At 33.7% G+C, this 18541-nt stretch overlaps 1 protein-coding gene across 10 annotated transcripts in view; it reads left to right on the top strand.

Annotated features, from left to right (window-relative positions):
* Positions 1 to 6459, top strand: part of LOC143233854 (uncharacterized) — a 34852-nt gene extending 28393 nt beyond the window's left edge. For 6 of the 10 annotated variants that reach the window (XR_013018361.1, XR_013018360.1, XM_076470641.1 and 3 more), the window contains one exon: positions 5970 to 6234. Coding sequence is in view for 5 of the 10 variants with exons in the window: in XM_076470641.1 (XP_076326756.1) it covers positions 5970 to 6173 (204 nt within the window). In the remaining 5 variants the exon portion in view is untranslated. Of the gene's footprint in view, positions 1 to 839; positions 2875 to 5969 lie in introns of those variants that run through there. The other 4 variants (XR_013018357.1, XR_013018358.1, XR_013018359.1 and 1 more) reach the window with 4 other exon arrangements.
* Positions 6460 to 18541: the final 12082 nt, after the last annotated feature.

Below are 18541 nucleotides of genomic sequence, written 5' to 3'. Positions count from 1 at the left end.
ACCAATAAATATTGAATCTTTTAAGTTTGTTTGAGTCTAAAGCTCATACATAATTTAAATTTAGTTTTTAATGTAGCACATAAAATCAGTTAATAAGTTATCGATATTTTGTTATTAATTGAAAGTGATTATAATACATTTTATTTCTGTTACTTCATTTTGTCATCAAGATTATAAATATTCTTTGATACATTATTTAGGGAGAGTATTCATGATGAAACTTTGTGGATTGTACGGCAACTTGTTTCTCCACAACAGGTAGTTGTCGTGTATTCTACAAAGTTTCTTCATTATAAATATTGTTTTATTAAATCACAGAGCCATACAATAGGCTATCTTTATTGTACCAATCGTGTATATTGAAACCAAATTTTTAACATTATAATTTCTGACTTACTGATGAGCCATTGGAGAGCGAATTTATGAATATCCAATAAAGATAAAACAATTGAAATATTTTATATTCATCTGCAAATAGACAGCAAGCTCATCACCATAGCTTGCTGTAATTGTACGTTTGTCATCGACATGAAACACGTCTTATTTTGAACACATCTAAGGCAGTTAGTTCTGTTAAAGCTAATTACAATTTGTTATACATGTTTTCTTCTACTCTAGTTATATAACTGGCTCATAAGTGCATAAAACGAAGTACTGAATTGAATTTTAAATCTGAGCAACATTTTATGCAGACCCTGTATGGTTGAGGTATATTAGAAGTTCATTTTGTTAATTTTTTAGTATAGTGATGGAGTCAGTATTTCCTACCATCATAACAGTTTTGTGTGACTCTTAGGACCTAATAATGGGTGTATCTTTTGTTTATTACGTGACCACAGCTCAAGATGTGAAGCTTGCTCAATGACATCATGTATCAGGTTCTGGACCTTTTGATTGGTAACTTAACACACAAAATCTACAAGACTACTTCCAATATCACTATGTCGCAATAATTCGGGTCATAAACGATGTTTATAATTGAGTGATTAAACAGACTATTTTGTAATTTCAACTAGATAATACAAATACAAAATATTTTAAATGAATATTCTTGGTCTTTCATTTTGTTAATTTGCTCTGATCTGTACACGAAGCCATTTTTTTAAAAAAAACAAAGGTAAGTATATTCCTCGTTCAACTGTCTGCTAACGCTTACAACACTTAAAAAAGAAGAAACACCTCTCTTTTAACTAATTACGGCCACATATTAAGTTGTGGTACATTTGGAATAATTTATTTTAACCTGTAAATATAATTTATTTATATCCGCTGCTAATGTGATCGTATTAGTAGTGCCACCAAAAAAGATCGTTTTTTAAAGTTTAATTAGAAAGCAAGTTGGATTTTAATAGTTTTAATGTGGGAGGATTAAAAGTTTATTTTGATTTGATGTCATGACCAGCTCGAGGTGTTATTTTATTTTTAAAAACAAACAACATACCATACATTCCATGCCCTATTGCTCTGTGGAATGGTAAACTATCCATCTCTGGCATTAGTTTGATCAGTGAGTGGGAAGTGAAAAGTGAATAAGGGTGAAGGGTAGAGTTCTGGAGTAGGTTCAGGTTATCCAAAAATCTGTTGTTATTACTACTAATAATAATAGTCTAAGAAAAAGTTTCAAAACATTTATATTTCATGAAAAAGATATATAAGATCAAGGCAGAATAGACTTTTATGAGTATTATTATGAACAAATGACAAATGTATATCTTTGTCTTTGTAAACTGAATTATCTTTTTATGTAAATTTATATTTTGTTAACTATTTATCAACCCTTGGAACGCTTAGGCTTGTGAAGAAATTTAAGAGCATATTCCAATATATCATGTACATGATAGCAAGAGACTTGTTGATCTATCTAGGCCACTCCGTCCATTAAAGAAAATATTAAAAATATAATACTTAAATCCAATCCATATTCAAATGCTTTTCAAGCCTTAAGCTAAATTAACTGCATCCACCACATATTAAAGCAATCCAGTTTATTGATTATAATTAAAATCTGTCTACCATTTATTCACCTGCTTTTGGTTCCATGTGTCAGTTCTTGATTTTTGCAGGACGTCAACTGCCAACATTGTTTAATTATCGTTTATGGTAATTGGGAATAGGATGAAAATTTTGAAATGGATCTGGGACAGGGGAAAGCTTTGAAACCTCTGGTCTCTGATACTAGTGTTGCTACAAATAAGCATTTGACAAGATCCTTAAATTTGTTTTCTGTTGAAAAAAGAAGAGTTTGGGGGATTCTGATTGAAGTATTTAAGATTGTAAAAGATTTATACTTAAAAGCAATAATTATAGAACTAGTGAACACAAATATAGATTTAATCTCATCAGAAGCCATCTTCAGATGAGAAAAAAATATTTTTCAAATATAGTAGTTGGCCTAGGGAATGAGTTGTCTTTGGATGTTGTGGTAGTGAATTTCGGCAAGCTTGAAAGAAAGTTTGATAAATATCTGAATAATAGGAACTGGCTTTATTTTTTTTTTTATTTAATAGTCTTAGTTTGGCTCAGAGAATTGGACAGCCAAGATGGACCAAAACGTCTCTTGTTTTCCATAAATATCATGTTATCTTGTACTTTGTGAGCACATGGACTCATCAGGTTATGTTATGATTAGTTTGTAAAATCAATTCTACTCAAAGAAAATACTTTCTGGTTAAATAACTAGAAACTTTTGACCATGGCTAAACTTACGGCTGGCTTGGGCATCAAGTGCAAGCCCCAGTCCAAAAGGGGTGCTTAACATGGATAGCTCCTGATAATGTGAGACCCCTATCACACACTTTTCTTGTTGAATCAATGTAGTCTTAAATATTGAGCATATTTGTAGTAGATACATGTTTTGAAATACTTTTATCAATGTAAATCAGTAGAGAAATAAAAAGCATATTCAGAAATAGATATATCTTTTTCTTTAATGAGAAAACTGTGAATGCTGTATGCAGTTATTGTTACACCTGTTCTCTCAATGTTAGTCATCAACCTAACCCCAATTCACTGTCACAAGTCAGCTGTTACAGTATTAATCATTGTTAGTTATCTACCTAACTTTAATTCAGTCACAAGTCAGCTGTTGAAGTATTAATAATGACAACCTTTTATTATTCCTTAAATTAATTTTTAAATCAGAAAAAAATTCCAAAAAAGTTTATTTAAGCATGAATTATCAGATTGTGTTTGAATTTTATAGTGTTTTATGATATTGGAAATTCTATATTCTTCAAAGATATTCTTACTAGTTCCACAGGATTTTGTTTTAGTGATATATTCAGGGCTGCTTTACTTGAAAGTATCATAAAACTTTTTCACCCCAGAGTTAACCAAAATAAATCCCTTACAGAGTGTACCTGTAATTGATCACAATGGGTTTTGCTTTACAGAAAGGTAGACACTTATAATTATAAGTGGAACATTGAAAAGGGGTTAAAATAAAAAAAAAAACATTAGATATGTGGAGAGATATCACTTTAAAAAAAAGTGTTTTTTTTCTTAGTAACATTTCAATCAAACTTTCTCTCTCAAGCCAGAAATAAGCACATTAACTTACAGGCCTGAAGGAGAAAGTTTTTTTGAATTATCATCAGCAAAATAAGTAATATATGTCCAACTTCAGTGTTTACAAATTGTAATCAGAACTATGCTACACTTAGTCACTGGGAAATTGTGAACAGATGTGTTTGTCTTTTTATATTTCTAAATGCATCCTTTTTTATGTATGTAATTTATCTTCAAACTTGTCTTTAGTAGTAAAAGATAACCAATATTTTTCAGAAATTTGAAACATTAGTTCAATTAAACAGGTGTTTGACATAAAGTTACAGGGGATAAGGTTTTTTCATTATCTACACAGAATTCTAAGTAAAAAATACACAGTTTTACTTCCAAACTTTCAAAATAATAAAGATTTATTTTAAAAAATAAATACTACAGTCATGTATGTATGTATATTTCAATGCTTGCTGTTAACTTGACAAGGATAACTCCATAAAGAAGGAAGCATAGATTGTAAACCTACTTTCTCTTGTACAAATATACTGTTGATTACTTTGTTGATCAGTCACTTATTAGATTAAATTATCAGTAGCAGTAACTTTACATAAAAACACAATACCTTGTGGTTTTGAAAGGTGGTTTTTTCTTCAGGAATTTGTAATAAATTGACATCTTGAACCTAACATCATGAACATTTTTTGCATGAAACAAACTTTAAGAATTAACTAAAAAACTAAGTTTACCAATGGTTGACAGAGATAACATTTAATAGAGGAACCAGTGTAACAGTAGCTGTACAGTTAGTGAAGTCTCACTCTGAAAATATTTGCTCCAGATGCATAACTTTGTTAATAAGGTGTTGAAATAGATATTTATTTCAGCAATGAGAATAGTATGCCCCTCTCAATTTAAACAGTGTTTTATTATTTGATTTTAAGCTGATCAAATAAGCATTGGTTTATCGTCAAAATAAGCAGAAATCAAGCCATTAAACCATTAAATTACAGTTATGTTCAGTATGATTTGTACCAACAGTACACACCTCGTTTTACAGAATTTAACATTCAAGAAGGGAAAACATTTATGATTTATCACAAATTAGAATAAATACTTAACTGACCATATTATCTATTCATATCGTTGCTATACTGAAGTATTTGTTTCAAGAATTTTGTACCCCTAATCACTGGTACCCCCAAGATAGTAAGCTTTGGGCTCAAGTGGACAAATTTTTAGCTTAGCAGCATCTAAACCTTAGACTGAATGGTTCTATGGTCTTCCAACTAAGGTGTATAGTTGTTTTTATTACTTTGTGAAAAAAGAATTACTGCTAAATGAAAGGCACTTATTTCTAATATTTTTAGTTTTATAACTTTTAAAGAGATCGGTTCTATAAGTTCGTATATTACCACTAAAGTATTGCAAATTACTTTATCTGGTATATTAGTAGTTTTAATTTGTTGTCAGTCAAGATAATAAAAACTCTCAGGTGTTTGAGGAACAAAACAGCAAAGAACTAGTGTTTAACAGTAAATTCATAATAAAATTATAGACAACTTATTTTGTTTTTTATTTAATTGGCAAACCATGTTAAGAGTTCATTGTGTTATACATTTCATATCAGTCAACCATTTGATATTCATTGTTCTTTAACACATATAAGTGAAATAAAACAACTTCCTCTATTTGAACGTCGTACTGAGCCCATAATTATGGTTTTATGAACTTTACAGGTATTTGGAAACTTAATACTTTTTACTTTGTAGGAACTGTTTTTTATAAAACAAAACAAAATCTGTCTTGAAGTTTATTACAGGTCAAACATTCTAAAATCAAGGTAGTGCTAACCTCACATATGAACTTAATAAAACAGTTAATTGCTGTTAATATTAGTGCTAATTTGATGACTTAATCATTAAATAGAATTGGATTTTTATCTTGATGTTTATAGTCTTGTCTGTGAACTTCTGAAATCAAAGAGAAATACGTGTGGCATCTGGTTATCCTGATTACCTATTGATAGTTTGTCATGTGTAACTCCAATAAATATATTGGAGTCCAATCAGTCATTTATTTTGGGATGATTTTCTTTTCTTTCTTATTTTTTAATAGAAATAATATGTTCACACACATACATTCCCAAAATCTTTTAATTTTCCACTCATTTGTAAACATTTATCTGGAACTTTATGTATATTTTTTTCCACATAATTATCTTTGCTCACGTAAAAACTGTTAAATAAATCATTGTTTGGTGTTTGATCCACCAGTATCAATCTGTCGAATATTTTAAAATGTACCAGTAAAAAATGAAAGTCGTTATTTACTGAACAGTTTTCTTGTCCAGCTGTGAAGAGTTGCAAGGTCCCCTTTCCAAAAAATGTTCGGTAAAATATGTAACAATTGATTTCTCATTGATATATATATATACACCAATAAGAAACATTCTTTGAAAAAATTCACAGGTCATTGAACCTAGGATGACAGATACTACAGTTAATGAGAAAAAACTGAACCAGTTTCTTGAAAGTCTTGAAACAAATCTGAAACAACTAGAGACTTGTTTTTCAGAAACCATTCTTTCTTGTGTAGAGAGAAAATCACCATTGCTGATTTGCTGGGATCTTGTGAAGTGGAGCAGCCTTGTGCGGCAGGATTTGACCTGTTAGAGGATAAGCCAGTCGTGGCTGCATTGATTGAGTATGTAAGAAACTATCTGGCTGCTCACCACAATGAAGCCCATCAAGTGTGTCGACAAGTTAGAAATTATGTGGAGAAGTCCAAACTGTAGCTTACAACATTTGTTTGATGTGACGCAAGTTTAGGTTTAAGAAGTTTGGAAATTATTAAAAAAACAAAAAAATGATGATAAATATGGTAAAGTTTTTGTATAATTGAGTTATAATTTGATAAAATAAAAGTGAATAAATAAATTTTAAATTGTTTAGATAGGCAGATAGTCCGGTATGTTTGTTTTCATTTGGACTATGGTTACACCATTTTCTATTGGTGTATTCTATAAAATTCGGTACTTTATCTGGGGTTTATAAGTGACCTTTTTTTAAACAAATTATGTAAAACATTTGTATTTTTTTAGTTTAAGAAATATTTAAAACAATAACACAGTAAAACTTCCACAAGGTGTAAAGTGTTAGATTGTTACCTTATATTGTCCCTATTTTGTCCCTGTTCAACTTTGCAGTGTTTAGCAAAAGTTTACTGTAAATTACCCGAATGCTCATGCGTGGAAGTACAATTGATAAATCACTAACTAGAAAAGTGAATGTGCAACCTCCGTGTTTGTTTTCTTTATTTTCTTTCTTTTACGCACATAGTTTAGACGTGATCTCTATATATTAATGTTCAAACTTTTGTGTCAGAAGTAAAAATTGGAGTAAGGATATTTGCTGGAAATCGGTCTTTCATTCAACGCTGTCAATAATCAAACATCCGTTTGAACGAGATCTGGCTGCATAAATATTCTTACCTTGAAAAACAACTTAAAAAACATCAAAACTTGTGGCGCAAAACTTTTTGGTCATGCGCTGATTTTAAGTAAGGAAGGTTTAAAGTATTTTAACCGTAAACATAGAATGTAGACAGGACTGCTTACTATGCATTGTGTTCGATACCAGACTTCATTACGTCGATTGAATTTTAATTTTGAGCCATTTAAGTTAATAATTCTAACTCCCCTAAATATAATTTGTCAATGACGTGAATAAAATTGATAACCATTATAACTTACTTAGTTTATACCATAACAGTCGTTATTTATTAAATATTGTGGTATAAAAACCGCCTCGATTACAATCAGTTTATTAGTGATTACTTGTAGAGTAATATATATGTAAAAGTGCTGATTTGGGTTGAGAAAATTTTTTATGTAAAGGAGCGAACAACGTTTCGACCTTCTTCGGTCATCGTCAGGTCACAAATTAACAAATATAATGAAACATATAAACACGCCCTCTACTTTCCTATACTCTGTTACACAACCCCCTTCAAACATGTGGTCAATTCTGGGTGAGTTACCTCTTTCTTTCGTTGGTAAAAGACTAGCCCAAGAGCTGGTGGTTGGTGGTGATGACTAACAAACATAGAGAAAGATAATGACCGAAACGTTCTTAAAAGTATAAATCTAACAATATAAATAAAATATACAAGTTTTATATGGCTTCAGCAAACAATTCACGTTTATGTTGATATTAAAATTATCTCATCATATGTTTACAAGTTGTGTTTGTTTTTGAATTTCGTGCAAAGCTACACGAGGGCTATCTGCGCTAGCCGTTCCTAATTTAACAGTGTAAAACTGGAGGGAAGGCAACTAATCATCATCACCCACCGCCAACTCTTGGGCTACTCTATTACCAACGCATAGTGGTATTGACAGTTACATTATAACGCCCCCACGGCTGAAAGGGCAAGCATGTTTGGAATGACGGGATTTTGAACCTGCGACCCTTGGATTACGAGTCGAGTGCCTTTACCACCTGGCCACGCCGGGTCTACAAGTTCTAAAACAATAACATAAACGTTATGAACATGCGCAAAACTAATAGTTTAAAACTGTAATGCAATTTTACAATAAACCCTTCAAAGTTAGTGTCGTTAAAAGTACGGTGAAAGTAAATTGTGATATAGAGAAATCTTTTCAACTAGTTTACGAAGTCTGCTACTATACACTAAAAGTATTAAATAATTTTAAACAGTGACCAAAGTTGGCTAGACATTTGTCGTTGAGACTCGCGCAAGCCAACAGATACGGGAACGCTAAGATCCATGGTTCCATTCCCCACGGTGGACAAGCAGATAACCCAATTTGTCTTTGCTATAAAACATACAAACAACAACAACAAAAAAAAACTTCACTCCCAACTAACCAGTCTACATCTCTTCTCCTCTCCACTTTAGGAATTCTGGTGTCTGCACTGTTCTTGCCGATAATAACATTGTTTGGAACAAAATTTAAATCATGGACACCTTCTGAAATAGTAACAGACGTGAATTTCTCGGATGTTGGCACAATGCTTAAAACGACAGATATTTAATGAATAGTAATACAGTTGGACAGTCTTTTGTAAGAAATACAAATCTAATTTATTTTCCTAAAATACTTTTACCACCTAGTGGCACAGTGGTATGTTTGCAGAATTACAATGCTGGAAACCAGCTCTCGATACCCTTTGTAGGCAGAACACAGCGTTTTGTGTAACTTTGAACTTAACTTCAAACAACCCTCTTCCACCAAAAAAAACAAAAAAAAACATACAAAAACACTAAAATATTTTCAACGTGTCCCTTGTTGGCATATATTTCTGAAAGTGACCAGTAGTCGTTGAAACGTCGAGATGTAATTATATTTGACAATTTGTTTAATATTTTATTTAAGCACAAAGCTGCGCAATGGGCTACTTACGTGATGCTCACTGCAAGGATCAAACCTCTAAATTTATCTTACCACTGAACCATCGGTTGCATGCTTCACTGGGAACTTTGTCTAAATTGAGTCTAACAGTCATTAATTTCCTTGCTAAAGTATTCATTCTCTGCAAAGTTTCCACATTTTGTTTGTTTGTTTTTGAATTTCGCGCAAAACTAGCCGTCCCTAATTTAGCAGTGTAAGACTAGAGAGAAGGCAGCTAGTCATCACCACCCACCGCCAACTCTTGGGCTGCTCCTTTACTAACGTATAGTGGGATTGACTGTAACACTATAACGTCCCCACGGCTGCAGGGGCGAGCATGTTTGGGGTGACGGGAGTTCGAGTACCTTAACCACCTGGCCATGTTGGGCTAGTTATAAAGGTCACAAAATTAGTGTAATGGTCTCTGTCAGCGTGTAATCAAAGTGGTTTAATTTGGCGTCAGAGTAAATACATCTGTTCAAGTCACAACGCACATAGTGACACGACAAACCAACCACGAAGACCAAGGATCTTTCTGAACAAGTCCGGAATGAAGTGGTAGAGAAGTACAGAACAAGAGGGTGTTACAAGTAAATTTAAAAGTTCCTGATTATTACTTTGAGTACAGTGAAGTGCATCATTAAGAAGTTAAATGTTCTTCATACCACCCATTCACCACACAGATTAGGTCATCTTCCAAACTAAACAGCCATACATTAATGAAACTGGTTAGGGATGCCATTGTGAAGCCAACAGTGATTTTAAAATGTTTGCAAAGTTCCATGTCTGAGATTAGAGTCAATGTTCTTACATCGACAACATATCGATACCTACACAAAGTTGGACAGTATGGGTGAGTAACAAGAGAAAGCCATCACTGAAAAATCGTTTTGATACTCGTATGGAGTTTGTGACAAAGCATGTAAGTCATGTTTTAGACATGATGCAAAAGGTCATGTGGTTAGGCATAGAAAATATTGAGTTTTTTTGTATAAATTCAAAGTGTTATATCTGGGGCAAACGTAACATTGGACATCATCCAGGCAACACCATTCCACCTGTCAGACATGGTGGTAGCATCGTGTTATGGGGATACTTTTCATCATCAGGGCCTGGAAGCTTATCAGGACTAATAATAAGATTCATGGTACAAAGTACAGATGAATCTTAGAAGAAAACCTGTGTGAGTCAACCCTTAGTGTTGCTGTAACTTCTTCACCATCTTAATCAACTTTGGTTAAATACCAGAAGTGATGGGAATAGAAAATGAATGGTTACTTTCCTGAAACATCATTTGGAGGGGTGCGTTGTAAATACTACCGAGACTTTTTGAAAACTGATTTAGATGGTGTTGTTTTCATAATAACTCCGTTCATTAACTTTCGAAAAGCAACAAAAAACTCAACAATCATTCTAAATCCTAGAAACATGAAGTTCGTGAGGGTGGATCTTAAAAGACTTGAAAAAGCTTTACTTGTTCAATAGTCGACTCTGGAAATGGCCAAGTGGTTAGGGTGCTCATCTAGCAATTTGACAGTCGCAGGTTCGAATCCCTGTCATACCAAACATGCTCGCTATTTCAATCGTTAAGTGTTATAATGTGTCGGTTAATCCTACTATTCGTTGGTAAAAGAGTAGTCTAAGAGCTGGAAGATGTTGGTGATGACTAGCTGTATTCTTTAGCCTTACATTGCTAAATTACAGACGGCTAGCCCTTGTGTAGCTTTGCGCGAAATTCAAAACAAACAAACAATAAATACACAATATGCCTGGGTACAAAATGTCTACTTCTTAGCAAAAGAAAAATCCCACGAAGTACGAACGTTTTGTGTCTCATCTTCTTATGCTACAAGACGACTCTGACACAAGTGGTGGAAAATCAGATGATCGGTTGATAAATGTAAGCAAAGCCACAGTTTGCACACTGTTGACCAGTATTTCCGAAGTTCTAGATCATTTTGATGAAATTTAATAACAAATGTCACTCTGTATTGGATGTCGAATCGTCAGATAACAACAATATATGCCAGTTGTGAAATCTGACTGGCTATATGACTGACTGTGGTGAAGTAAAATAAACATTACTGGCTTCATGACTGACTATGGTGAAGTAAAATAAACATTCTTGAAGATTACCGATTTAGTAACTACTGATTCTGTAACCATTATGAGTTTACTTGATAAAGGCTGATGAAAAGGAACCTGGGTTACAATAAAATAACTTCTTGTGCTTTCAGTGGTATCGTCAATGTTTTAGAAACAATAAGTGGTGTGATAAAATGATTTTCAGAGAAAGCGGGAAGGAAAATTTCTTACGTACATCGTAAAGCCAAACTTTTATCTTTAGCCTTAAACAGCTGTAGAAATAAAATCGTGTCTGTGAAGAGGGTTCTTCATGTCAAAGACATATTTCCACTATTCTACAAATCATAAAAGCGTGAACGCTTGTTGCTCGAGTTTCAGTAATGAATCAGAAATAAAATTCTATAATAGGTCGATGCGTTCTGGGTCAGTCATTATAAACCTTTTCATGTCATCGTAACTTGTTACTGCTCAACTATGATGTCCTGTGAGCACCTAAATAAAGATGGTATAGATATAGCATCATTAGCAAGAGATATATTGATGTAAATGGAAAATCCTCCGTTGGTACAGCGGTAAGTCTACGGATTTACAATGCTAAAATCAGGAGTTCGATTTCCCTCGGTGGATTCATCATATAGCCCAATGTGGCTTTGCTATAAGACAAACACACATACAAACACGCAAATGGAGAAATTTAGTGTTATTGTTATCCTAACAGTTTTAATTAAGGCATTATTTACAGTATCTAATGTCAGCAATGTTTAGCAAAAAGAAAACATTAACCTCCAGTTAGTTCCTAAACTTGTGGAACCGATGATAACACATTTTGAGTGATATATAGATTCAGTGTGTACATTTAAGTTAAACAAACTTTACTGATATCTTTACAAAATGATTAAAACCCTATAATTCGAGCGTTTTCGAAACATGGACATTTTGTCTTTCAGTATAATCTCAGTTTATCCCTGAAGAAGAAACATTCATCTTTCGAAAGCGCTCGAGTTATAGGGTTTTTATCATTTTGCATCAAGATTTCGTGTTTTTATGACATCATGACACTATTCCTGCAGCTGTAGAAGATCTTGAAACGAAATCTTGAAAACGAACCTGAAAGTCAAACATTCAGAAACGTTAACAACTTGTTGACGTTATGACTTTTTGAAAATTGAGTACCGATTCATTTATTTCCCTTACAAACGCACGTGATACCTTTCAGTTAATGTGCAGTTTGACATATAATGATGTGAAGATAGGACGTAGCTTCTTTGATGGAGAGGATGCTGATGTTGTGTGGGTTGTCTTGAAGTTCTACATTGCAAGGAAACAATGAAATGAATATAAAAACAAACATCAGTTATGAAAATCTTAACAATCAACTGAACACCTGTTTGTTTTACACCAATTTCGGCTGTTGAAGTTGAGTGTTTTTTCAGCTGCGTGGATTGTATTCTGAATAAACTTAGAAGCTGGATAGGACTAGACATTTCGAAGCTGCATAAAAAAGAAATAACAACATTTGGTAAATGATAAATAATTACACCACAGACAAAGTGGCGCAGATAGCTTAATTGCTTTGTGCCATAAAGCACAAAACCCACACACCCACCAAAAGAAAAACTTTTGTCATAAATAAATAAAACCAAAATCGCAGTAGGTAAAAAAGAAGATATATCTTCATTTATCAGCCACATTTTGGTAAAAAGTGGAGATATCTTGTGCTCAGTAAGTTTAGGTGACACTTATTTTACGAGGCTGCGACTCGTAATCTGAGGGTCACGGGTTCGCATTCTCGTCGCACCAAACATGCTCGCCCTTTCAGCCGTGGGGGCGTTATAATGTGACGATCAATTCCACTATTCGTTGGTAAAAGAGTAGCCCAAGAGTTGGCGGTGGGTGGTGATGACTAGCTGCCTTTCCTCTAATCTTACACTGCTAAATTAGGGACGGCTAGCGCAGATAGCCGTCGTGTAGCTTTGTGCGAAATTTAGAACAAACCAAACAATTTGTAACCGCGGCCTGGGAAGTACCACGCTCTTTGAGCGTGTAACATCAGCGTTAAAGGAGAAAAAACCTAATTTATCACCGTTATGTGAATTTGAACCCTATATTATTTTCACCAGATAACTGAAAGAATCCATCAATGTTGAAACACCTTTACAACACCTTAATATGAAGTTGCATCTTCCGATATTTGTAATTATTTACAGAAATACAACTCAAACTGTTGCACGAGCCCTAAAAACAACATACTGTAGTTGTGAAAAGGCAGGGCACAAAGATTGTGAGTCATACACACGCAGAGATACGTATTTGTTTTTAGTGTGAATCAGTTCAGTGAAATATTTAATGGAACGTAAAAAAAGACATTGTGTTGATTTCAAATCTGAAGTCGGTTTTGTCTGCAAGCTACAGATTTTATGCAATTTGACATTTTTATTTATTTTTTTAATTTTTCGTTATTATAGGAAATTATAGGAATAGCTGATAATCGTAGAAAGACTGAGCATATTGAAAAGTAATATTAAACAAAGTGTGTATTCCAATATTACATGGTTAATTAGCTGTTGTAAGGTTACTTGTTGTTTTAGTCTCTTAGTTAATTATATGGTGTAAGGTTACTTGTTGTTTTAGTCTCTTGGTTAATTAGCTGTTGTAAGATTACTTGCTGTTGTAGTCTCTTGGTTAATTATATGTTGTAAGGTTACTTGCTGTTTTAGTCTCTTGGTTAATTATATGTTGTAAGGTTACTTGTTAGACTGATTTCTCAACTTCCTATTTAGGAAATTATTTCTTTCATTGACCTACTATCATTATTTAGATGATCGTCAGTGGTAAGATAATTACAAAGTCACTCAAACTTGGCCTGAAAACAATAACGTGGAAACGTTATAAGGTTACAGTCAATCCCACTTTTCGTTGGTAAAAGAGTAGCCCAAGAGTTAGCGGTGAGTGGTGATGACTAGCTGCTTTCCCTTTAATCTTACACTGCTAAATTAGGGACGGCTAGCGCAGATAGCCCTCGAGTAGCTTTGCGCGAAATTCAAAAACAAACAAATGCATATACACATAATGGTGTTAACTGATTCTAGAAGAGAGGTCGCTGTGGTCTCCTTTACCTGTAGCCATGTGACTTGAAATTAAGACAGCTTCCATTATTTAATTAGAAATACGAATAATCCTTGCCTATTATGTATTTATTGTTAAAGACGTGATTACTGCCTCATCGATTCATAATTTTTAATAAAAAAGTTTGTTGTTATATCTTAATACAAATAATGCAAAGTAGTTAAATTATTTAAAGTTGATCAATGGAAGCGACAGTTTCCTTTTACATGACACCACTCCATGTATATCAAAGATATGGGCAAATACAAAACTTATGATCAATAGAAGTGAAGAGAAAATAGCATCGTTATCACACACAAATCGCGTGGTAGCGACGTACACAATTAACCAAAGCAATCATTTGATTTGCCATAAAATTAGTGTATAACAAAGTTTTAATACATCGTACTAGACGAAACGTCGCGATTATATTTAACTCTAACCAGAGGTACGTGGTTATACAAATAATTAAGGTCGAAATACAAGTGCATACATGTAGTAATTTTTTTTCTTTTTTAGTATCCGCTGTCTTAGTTTCTACTTTCGTCAGAAGTAATATATTGTTTAATAGCTGGTAATAATGATTACATAAATTTGGTAAAAGAGAAGTTCCTGTTTCTTGTAATTAAATAGTAGTTTATAGTGGGAAGGAAGAGGGGTCACATAAGGTCGCATAAGTTTGCCTTCTCTAACAATATAATTTAATAAAAGTAGAAGTTATTTACGGAATTGCATTTTTTTTCTTGCGGAGAGAAAGGCATTTGCTAAAACTTTAGGGCAGACTTGTTACTCATGTTAGATCTTAACAAAAGACTTGTTCTGTCTCTATGGGAACCGTTTGCGTTTATAATTTAATGCACAGAAGAAGGCGAGTGGCACCTGTTGCCATAGAGACAAGTTATTTGTTAATATGACGGAGCTTTGCATATGTCTAAAACATAGTAAATGTGTATAATAATTGTTAATGTGTATAATAATTATCCTTTTATTCAACACATTTAAGGGAGCTATGGATATGAAATCCCGTCATCGAACATGCTCTCCCTTTCAGCCTTGAGGATGTTATATAATAATGGTTGATTCTACTTTTCGTTGGTAAAAGAGTAGCCCATGAGATATTAGTCGTGATGTTGTCTAGCTTCCTTCCCTTCGCAGGGTGTTGAAGGAACTTCACCAAAACAGATATGGAAGTTCATTAGGTCCATGGTGAAATACTCATGAATTTTATTTTTTGTATTTTGCGTGTTTTTACCAGTTCTTTGCCCTCTATTGATGGATCTTCACCAAATTTGGCATGAGGTTTGGCTGGGTACATGAAAAGATACGTGCAAATTTGCGGTTTCACATTTTGTGTTTTGCTGTATTTATGAGCGTTTTGGTCTGTTGTTTTTTTAATATATATATGTAAAGGAAACAGCTTTTCATGTCCGAAGGTAATCTTTCATTAATCATGAATTTACATAACTTCCATCTAGGGTACTGGTACCTCAGGTAGTCTAGCGAAAGAATATTATATCTTCTTCTTTTTTTTTTTCTTTTAAATAAACACCAAAAAGTCGTGACGACAAGTCTACAAGAAAAAAATAGGTCTTAAGTTAGGCCTATTTTCAAAAACTCTTTGACGTGTGGGAAGTATAAATTTTTCAATACTTTGGTACTTTTCAACTTTATTGTTGGAGACATTGTTACTGTTGTTGTTATACCTTTTCGCTCTCTCGGGACTTGGGTGACCTTATGTACCCTGGAGGGTCAGGTATACCTTGACCACTTCCTCCTTCCTTTGCTTACATGAATATGTAGTGGTGGTTGGTGTGGCTACTGCATTATGCTCAGAGTAGTCTGAGTTTACTCCGACCATTTTCAGGGCAATGTCCATGTACTAGTTTCGTACATTTATCGATATTATTTGCTCTATCAGTAGGAAGTCTAGTTTGATGGTGGCCTTTTTTTTCCTTCCGTATATATATATTTATTATTATTATTTATTTTAATTTATTTTTGAGTTTAAAATATATGTTGATCAAGGAGAAATATTTATGACTATCTTCATAACATATGAGGTACCTGTCTAGTTCACATAATAATTCTTTTTCATCTAATGTTTATCAAATTACGTTATTGTACGATGTAAGAGTCTATCTGCTGTAGTTGGAATGTTTGAATATTTGTGTATGAAACTAGATGATGTGGTTCTGGGAATTCTGTATGCTGTTGTGAGGAGTTTTATATTGTTTGTAACTTGATTTTGACTATTTTGTCACTTGCAGTAACCCAAGCTGGAGCTGTATTGTTAATTACTGATCTAATATACGTTTTGTAAGTTTTTGGTATATTTTCTGTTGATGTTCCACTGTTCTTGCCAGTTAAACTCCTAGCATAGTTGGTTTTTCGCCAGACTTTACTTTTGATTTCATTTAAATGGTTAATCCATGTTAATTTTGAGTCATAGGTTAGATCGAGAATGTTTGCTGATGTGGCAATCTGAAGTAGTGTTCCACTTATATATATTACAGGCTGCCATTGTTTGTGCTTTGTCAGTTTGGTAAATACGACTAGTTGTGTTTTTGCTGTATTTATTTTGATTTTTTTTATTTGATATTTTTGTCAGTATTCACTTATTCTATTTAATTGTGGTTGTATGTTTGTGGCTGCTATTGTTGGTGTTGAAGCACTATTCCAGACTGCCACATCATCAGCGAACTGTGAGGAGAATCCATGATTAGGATCCTTCAATGGCATATGTTTACATACATGATGAATAGTATAGAACTGACCACCCCTTCCTGAGGGACACCAGCTTCTAGAGTAAAGCACTCAGAAAAGGTTCCCTTTACATTTATTCGAAATTTTCTGTTTTTCAAAATGTTAGATAACCAGCGAATAATTCCACGCGGTTGTCCCATTTGATGCATGCGGAACCGTAGACCATTGTGCCATTCGGTGTCAAATGCTTTTTCAACGTAAAGAAAACAGGCGAGAGTGCATTGTTTATTATTAAAGCTATCTATTACCTCTTCAGTTAATCTGACTAAGTGGTCAGTTGTTTGTCTAAATTTTCTGAAGCCATTTTGTTCTTCAGGTAACTAAGAGGTTATTTCCAAGTATGTGAAGAGTCTATTACTAATTATGCGTTCTAAACTTTTGGCTACACAGCTGGACAGGCTGATTGGTCGGTAGCTATTAGGTTTATTGACTGACTTTTCTTCCTTATGGAACATTAATATATTAGCATGCTTCCAAGAAACTGGTATGTATCCAGAGAATAATGATAAGTTGAAAAGTGCTTTTAAGTGGTCAAATAATTTCGTAGTCCCCTTTTTGAGGAGGATGGCTTGTATCTCATCTTTACCCAGAGATTTGTTTTTGTGTTTTTGTTGCCTTATGGAGTTCATGTATCGATATTTCTTTCGTTAGCATCGTGTCTTCGTAGTTGGTGATGTGTCTTGTATTTGTCTCAGATATATTTGTTGGGAAAATTGGTTCGAATTATTCTTTATTGTTTATTATATAATTTTTGAGTTTGTTGTAAAAAGTAAGTCTTAATATCTGGATCAATATGTGTTTTAAATGTATTCTGTAGTTGGTGTTTGAAAGCTTCGGCTGTTTCTTTACTTGTGTAAATTACTATGTTATCATACTCAAGCATAAGATATTTTCTTGGGGCTGAATTGTCATTGGTGAGTCGTCTAAGGTGTGTCCAGAATTTTCTCGGGTCAGTTTTATCATTTAATTTTGAACAAAAGTTGTCCCATTTATCTTGTTTAAGTAGTTTTATTTGTGTTGTAATGTGATTTCTTATGTTGTTTATGTGTTTTGGTTTCTCTGTCTCTTGTTATCATGAATTGTCTTCGTTTTGTGATTAGGGTTATTATTTAAGTGTTTGGTTTCCATATGCTATTCGTTGTTTTATGGTTTTGTTTCAGGCCCGGCATGGCCTAGCGCGTAGGGCGTGCGACTCGTAATCCGAGGGTCGCGGGTTCGCGCCCCCCGTCGCGCTAAACATGCTCGCCCTCCCAGCCGTGGGGGTGTATAATGTGACGGTCAATCCCACTATTCGTTGGTAAAAGAGTAGCCCAAGAGTTGGCGGTGGGTGGTGATGACTAGCTGCCTTCCCTCTAGTCTTACACTGCTAAATTAGGGACGGCTAGCACAGATAGCCCTCGAGTAGCTTTGTGCGAAATTCCAAAACAAACAAACAAACAAACTGGTTTTGTTTCGATGTTATTTTATTTGCCGTTTTTTGAAGGCACTCCGTTTTTGCTTGACAGTTGTTATCCAGTTCTATTTGGCTTTTTACTCCTTCTAAAGTGTTATTAGGTGATTGATTGTCTAATTCCTTTTGATAGTCATGCTAATGTGTTTTATGGTAATCAAACTTTTTTCTATAGGTTGCATTTTTTGTGGAGGGCGAGATCGAAGACGTAACATATTGGTAAT

Source organism: Tachypleus tridentatus, chromosome 12, assembly GCF_004210375.1.
Source record: "Tachypleus tridentatus isolate NWPU-2018 chromosome 12, ASM421037v1, whole genome shotgun sequence".
Classification (NCBI taxonomy): Eukaryota; Metazoa; Arthropoda; class Merostomata; order Xiphosura; family Limulidae; genus Tachypleus; species Tachypleus tridentatus.
The sequence above is the reverse complement of the archived record's forward strand: the minus strand, read 5'-3'. Positions and strand labels throughout refer to the sequence as shown.